At 40.5% G+C, this 7,130-nt stretch overlaps 1 protein-coding gene across 1 annotated transcript; it reads right to left on the bottom strand.

The window, feature by feature from the left end:
* Positions 1 to 3,602: 3,602 nt before the first annotated feature.
* LOC119366791 (cytochrome P450 709B2-like) lies at positions 3,603 to 6,309 on the bottom strand. The gene is made up of 5 exons (XM_037632509.1): positions 5,956 to 6,309; positions 5,618 to 5,841; positions 5,282 to 5,514; positions 4,814 to 5,183; positions 3,603 to 4,192 (listed from the first exon to the last, which is right to left on the bottom strand). Exons 1-5 carry the CDS (start codon positions 6,224 to 6,226, stop codon positions 3,755 to 3,757), a joined length of 1,536 nt encoding a protein of 511 aa, XP_037488406.1. The 5' UTR covers positions 6,227 to 6,309; the 3' UTR covers positions 3,603 to 3,754.
* Positions 6,310 to 7,130: the final 821 nt, after the last annotated feature.

Below are 7,130 nucleotides of genomic sequence, written 5' to 3'. Positions count from 1 at the left end.
CGTAAGTTTACGTTCCGTAAATTGTCTTATTTCAAACGTAAAAAGAGAACGTAAGAAAGTATATAATCACCAAAAAAATATTTTATGTTACGTAAATTACAAATGTAAAAACATATTGTAAAATGTACATAAAATGTAGTTTTTCTGGTCTTCTGACTCTTTTTATGCCAAATTTTACGCAATGAATCAATATGACTGTAACTATTTGTATTTGAAACATAATTTATTTATGAAGTGATCGTAAGATTACCCCGGGTGAAGAATAATTATTCTGCACCCTGGGTGATGAATAGAAAAATAGTGAAAACCCTCGTTTCTCTGTTGACTTGCCCATCACGTGTGTGATGTGGCCGGACTAACAAGATGCGCTTATTCTAAAAGTTGCCATCGAATAGTTATTTATTTTGATTGCATTTATTTTATTCGGCTATCAAATCCGCCGTATTCAACTACCTCCTAATAATGTAGTATGATGTTATGTTTCGAGCTGATTTTGATGGCTATTAATGGATCTAAATCATGAAGGTAAACTAAAAGTATTCCTGAGATTATTTTTGGGCAAGCTGAGTGGCCATCTGCGATTACATCTCACTGAGATATGGGCCCACACATGCATACTAGCCAGGTTGTGTGAGGGCATCTTAAACAGTTTGTTTGTTAGGTTATTTGTAAAATCTGGTATGTCATCAGCCAACTACATATCATAAAACCATTCCAATAGGTTGTCTATAGTTTGTCTTGTGGCAAGACAAAACAGGTGTATGAGCTAATTTGAAGTCTGGCTGCTAGCAACGCGTCGTGTTGACTTGGTGAGTACTCTTCCCATGGTCATTTCAACCCTCGGGTTTGCTCCATCAGCTATAAATAGCCCCTACCTTACCCTTAGATGGTTGGCCGCTCCGCGCGGATTGAGATGGAGATTGTCTAAGTAATTCATTTTTCCTCGCACATATTTGAGAGAATCCTACTGAGGAAAAACCCAAAGCCTAAAAATGCTAAGTAAATTGGGATCACTAGAGAACTTGATCGAAGCTGGTCTTAACCTATTACTCTTGTTGACTGTACATCTATTAGACGGTTAGGTTTCTATTCTGAGCATCCAAGAGTATGGGTGGACTGCCAGAAGAACAATTTTGTGAAGGCCTTTAGAGATCTACCTTAAAGATTTTTGAAGAGTGATTGGGCGCAGACGAAGTTGGTTGTACCTCAAGGAGAATCAGGTGAAGACTTTATCTTTTGAGTTCAACCTCATCCCCTCCACTCAGATGTAGAGTTGTGTCACCAACTTGAACTGGCTGAACAAATCATTGTCTTTAGTAAGCTTGGGTTCTATTTCCTCCCTCAACTTACTATATTTGTACTTTGTATTGCAAAGAACTTACTCCCCCTATGTTTTCCATTGTGAAGATTTTGATGTACTCTTTTCTATTATGCTGCATGAACTATGTTTTTAGTCTTCGATGTGTCCTATGCCACTATGTTTCTGCTTCCTTCTTTGATAGGTCAGCTCCTATTTCAAATGTACCTTGCTGCTTATGTATTTTGTCTTAACTACAGAATTTACCTATGTTTGTTGTCCTAGTTTGTCTTCGGTTAGTTTGTTTTATCCAAGATATATTTGAAAATCTCCAATTTACCCTCTCTTGTCGATATCTTCCTTTACAATTAGCCAAAATTGCACATGATTTATACCTTCAACCATGTGCAAGCTAAAAAAATTGTATGTTATTGATTTATCTCACATGGTTTACGAGAGAAACCATGTGTAATAAGTTCATATCGCACGCAGTTTTTCTAGAAATTTGTTTGATGTGTGTTTCCTGCACAATAATGCACACCCTCAGCGAAAATATTCACTAGCCAAAAAAATTTCCTCCTCCCCCGTCGTTTCCCTTCCTGCCCTCCAACCCTCATCCCTTCCTACCTCAATCCTCCTTGGCACCCTTCTACTCTTCCTCGTTCTAGCCGCCTTGACTCAGATAAGTTAGCCCCCCTTCCTCCATCCTCGATGGCCCGATCGTCGGCGTGACACCGTGTGGAATACGAATCCACTTCACTTCCTCCAAACCCTCACATTTGTTGCCCGTACAGTCGGGAGCTAGAGGAGCATACGGACGCATAGAGGAAAATCATGGATGTGCGGAAGAGGCTACCGATCTGCCATGTGCATCGACCCCAAGATCTTGGAGCGGCCCTTTGCCATCGAGGTGGCCATCAAAGATGTGTGTATGGATGACACCATGCAGTTGTCCATATTAAATGATAGGGCACGTCCATTCTTTAAGTTCAAAGCTGCAGCGGTGATACCCAAACTATCGTAAGTCACCGACCGTGATGAGGTCTCAGGCCCATACAAGGTGAAGGACCCAATCGTAATCTCCTCCATTGTTGAGGACTAGCCATTTTAGCTAACTAATCCATGTTTCTTCTTAATTGTACCATATTTCTAGTTAGTTGTGCAATGTGATGTCCAATTATGCAATGCGAAGTTTTAAGTATGCAATATTTAATTTAAATAAGGCAATGTGATGTTCAATTGCACATTGTTCAGTTCAATTATGCACTGTTTAGTTTAGTCGTGCAATGTGATCTTTAAGTAATATAGAAGTGCACAACACTAGAATATACCTCTTTCTCAAAGTATTTCTATGGCAGTTGAAAGTGACATAGAATTGATGTACCAGAAATAATGAAAGTTGATACAGTATAATCTGGTTGAGCAACAAATGACGAACCAAGTTTGCTTCATATGCATATCACAAGATGCTTCTTGCTTGCATTTAGTTTTATAAAGCATGACATTAATATAATCCTATGGAAAAATCTTTCGCATATTTCAATGCATCTCTCTCTCTCTCTCTCTCTCTCTCTCTCTCTCTCTCTCTCTCATAGTATCATTTTAAACAATACATTTTGTAATGCAACATAATGTCATGTGTAATAGGTTGTTTCAGTTGTGCAGAACAAAATTATAAAAAGGCAATGTGAAGTGAGGATTGGAGTATCTATTTTAACAATTATCAATGAGTACACATGGCAATTGGTTGTATTGCTTTAGATGACAAAATTATATTGGAAATTAGAAAATGACTATGCACGAGAATATCTCGAAGCATAACATTAAAAAATTAAGAAAACTAACATACATATGCCGAAGATGAGATTCTCCATTGATTCATCAGAAATGGAAGAGTGAAAGGTAGAAGTTTATATTACTTTTTGAATAATGAGCTAGTTATTAACTACAATGTCGTCGATCTTTTATTTTGGTGTAGCATGATCCTTAGCAATAAACTAATACACTTATTGCAGATATTTTCCAAAAATAAAAAAAATCAGAAGAGACCACAACCATTCATATATATTTAATGTTAAATTAACGAACGATGATGTGATGAAAATTTAAATAAAAATAATTTCAATGCGCCAAATATCTGACTACAAAATAACTAAATAGTTTCTCCGTGGTGTATTTAAAAGTTTAAACGTGTGTCAAATAGACCAATAATATAATAAAATGGAGAAAACATGAACACAACAAGATACTAAATTCAGCCATGCAAACACACGGGTTCACACTGCTAGTTGCATACATATTACATCATACAAGTTTATAGATGTAGCGGGAGGAACAACAATGGTGACATAACCGTACGTCGCGAGTACATGCCAAACTGGCCGGGTATATTATTTACTATGATATGGCTTATTACATGACGCATCATAGTACGTAGAGCTCCTATATGTCCCAAGATCATGCAGTCAGCTGCAGATTCCTCACAATGAGAGGGAGCCCGTACTTGGGCATCAGCGTGATGAAATTGCTGGGCTTGTGCACGTAAGTGGGGGACAGGGTGAAGGAGAAACTCTTGATGATGGTCGCTATCACAACCTGCACCTCAACCATGGCGAAGTTTTGCCCGGCACAAACCCTCGGCCCGAATGAGAAGGCCAGCAGCGCGTGTGAATGCTTGGCGGCTCTCGATAAGCCATTCTGGAACCTCATCGGATTAAACTCGTCGGCGTCGGGTCCCCAAATCTCCTTGTCCCGGTGCAACAAAACTAATGGTATTGTTATCATCGTTCCTTTCGGCACCTTCACGTGCGTTAGGATAGTGTCTGAGGCAGTCTTCCTCTGGAGGAAAGCTATGGGGCCATAGAGCCTCAGTGTCTCCAAGAGCAACATGTTAAGCTGCAAGTCACCACGGCGTTTATTCTTCTATGGATATGGATAAAAAAAAGGTATGAGATTTAACGCTAATCTATAAGGCTAGCCATAGTGGGAGTAACTTAGATAGTAACTTAACACATCCCATGACAATTTTGCTTATGTGGCAAGTATTTAATGAGCAAAGGGTTGCTTATGGTAACATAATATGTTATTGTAACATAGCGCTTCCCGAGGCAAATGAGTCTATGAAATAATAAATGAAGCGATCTATGATACTACTACTATATTACTTTGCATTATGGAGGTAGTAACTTATGCTAGTGTCATATGCATGACACTAGTCTAAGTTACTCCCCACTATGACCAGCCTAAGTCCTGGCAAAATTATAGTGTATATAATACATTTTTAAAGTTATGCTTTGACCATCTTTATATAGAAATAATAATTATCAACATCTACAATATCAAATCAATATAATTATATTTGTCATGAAATATATTTTGATATGGTTTATGTTCATTTTGTAAATGTTCACATTTTTTCTATAAACACGATCACAGTTAAGGAAGTTATATTTTAGAAAGTTATTATATGCACCATATATAATTTAGAAGGTGGGAGTATGTACGTGCGTAGCATACCAGCTTCAACTTGCCGAGGGCGTCACCTATGGGTAACCGGTGAGCAGGATATTCCCGGACGACCTCCTCCCTGACCATCTCCTGCCACCGTGGGTAGCTGGCGAGCAGGAACATCGCCCAGGTAATGAGGCTGGCACTGGTTTCGTACCCAGCCGCGAAGAAAGTCCTGCACTCGCCAACCATCTCCTCGGTGCTCAGGGTCTCGGTGCTGCCGCTGCTACATGTTTGCAGCTGCAGCTGCAGCATCTGCCCGAGCAGGTCATCTTCGTAGACGCCGCTAGCGAGTCGCGCCTCTATGATCTGTGAGATCTTATGTTTCACAAGCTTGTCAAGATACCATGCCCGACGGTTGCGACGTGTTGGCAGGTACCTGGAATCAATCACAAAATTATTCATTTCAAGAGTTAATTTATTTGATCGATTTAGTTCAAGATTAGATACTCCTTCGAGTTCTCGTTACATACATACCATAATCCAGGTACCGGAGGATCCGCAAACGCATAAGTAGCTAGCTTCAGCTGCTCCTTTCCGGCGATGAACACCTCCCAGGCCTCCTTGTAGCACTTGCCCAACATCACTCTCGCAATGACACTCATGGCTATCTCGTCGGAGTCGTGCATCATGTCTATCTCGGCTTGCTGCCTGTTGCGCCACCGTTCCATTGTCTGCTGTGTGCACTCCAACGTTATTGCTGACATGGACTGTGAACACAAACACCCTCTTGAGAATTGCGAACAAACCAACGTCGTTCCAGTATGTTCAAAAATAGAAATAAAAATAAAATAAAAATTGGTACGAAGTAACCTTGATCTTCTCTTGGTTGAAAGCCGGGTGGATGAATTTGCGCCGCCGCTTCCAGTCGTGTCCGTTTGCAAATACAACCCCATTCCCCAGAACCGCTTCCAGGCTAGGATTTGAGTAGTCTTTTTGGAACATGTCCGTCCTGTCGGTTAACACTTTCTTCACCAGCTCCATGTCCGTAGAGCACAGTGCTGGTGTCGGCCCCAGCCAGTATAGGAATGTTTTCCCTGATTATTGTACATACACGATTTATATATATTTATATATAATAATGCACACACTTGTAGGCTATAGTGATTGAGTAGGTAGGTAGAGAGTAGAGACAATATTCAAGTAATTACCATACATGGAGGCCCATTTCTGGAAGAAGGGTTGCACGGTAGTGATGCAGTCGTGGGAGATGGTGTCCAGATCCTTGGCTCTCCCGGCGACAATCATCTTCTGGCACTCCGGCAGGGACCCAACCAGGAGATTGTAAGGCGGACCTCTGATGCCCTGCCGTCGGAACCACCTGGCCACGGCATACGGCCTCCAAAGCAGATACCATAGCGCTCTCGTGGTTACTAGCACCATGAGGACAGCTGCCATGGCTTGCACTACGTTAAGCTCCATGTATTGTTTCTTGATTGTTCTGCGTAGCTCTTCTTGGTGTTTATATAACACTAGCTTTTCTTGGTGTTTATGACGTGTCTACCTACGCAACTGCATTTGATAGATTAGTAGTACCTGAGGGAAATTCATGGAACACAAGATAATGGAGTGCCTACGCCAGCAACTTCTGGACTCATGGTGTCAGTCACCATAAGAATTGAAGAGCAGACTACTGCAAGAAAGAGGTCAGGAGATCGAATCACCGCGGATTGGATGGTACCGAGTATCAAACAGATATCGTGGTGATTATTTTTTCTTTATTACACAACCACCTCATTGGCCTTCAATAGTAGTTGCATCATCTAGACGAAGAGGAAAGTTGGTTGTGTGCATCATGATGATGCAGAGGCCGGGGTCTTTACCCTTTTCGGAAGAAAAAAAGCGAAGAGGAAAGTAGTGTAGACGATGGAGCAGCTGAGCTGCCTGTGGAGCACAAGTACTGAGAGCGTCGTGAGGGTAGCTGCTTTTGGAGTGGAGATAGGATTTTCAGCACCCGGGTGCCCCTACACCCTCTATAAACAGTAAATTGAAAACAAATTCAAAAAAAATGAAACTTTGGGACATCGGACATCATGAAATTTTGATGATCTTGCAAAGTTTTAGCTAAAAATTACATTCGAAGAGCACTCAAATAAAAAAACAAAATCATTGTTCAAAGTTTATGTAGAGTTTTTGCAGCGATTTTGTTTTTTTAGGGCTCCATGAAGGTTATTTGTTGCTGAAACTTTAAAGGAACATCAAAACTTTGATAATCTTTGATCCCTGAAAGTTTCTGATTTTTTTTTTTAAAAATCAATTGTTTATGAATTTACTGCTTATGAGGGTGTTGGGGCATCCGGGAGCTGTTAGACATTTCTCTTTTGGA

Source organism: Triticum dicoccoides, chromosome 2B (genome assembly GCF_002162155.2).
Source record: "Triticum dicoccoides isolate Atlit2015 ecotype Zavitan chromosome 2B, WEW_v2.0, whole genome shotgun sequence".
Lineage (NCBI taxonomy): Eukaryota > Viridiplantae > Streptophyta > Magnoliopsida > Poales > Poaceae > Triticum > Triticum dicoccoides.
This window is presented reverse-complemented; position numbering and strand designations above follow the sequence as displayed.

Bases quoted from the DNA above. Each gene is read 5' to 3' on its own strand.
- LOC119366791 (XM_037632509.1), bottom strand. From the start codon at position 6,226: ATGGAGCTTAACGTAGTGCAAGCCATGGCAGCTGTCCTCATGGTGCTA. The intron at 5,184-5,281 runs GTATGTATGTAA...GATTGATTCCAG, and splicing joins CCTCCGGTACCTGGATTATG to GTACCTGCCAACACGTCGCA. The intron at 4,193-4,813 runs GTATGCTACGCA...GGTGACTTGCAG, and splicing joins CCCTCGGCAAGTTGAAGCTG to CTTAACATGTTGCTCTTGGA.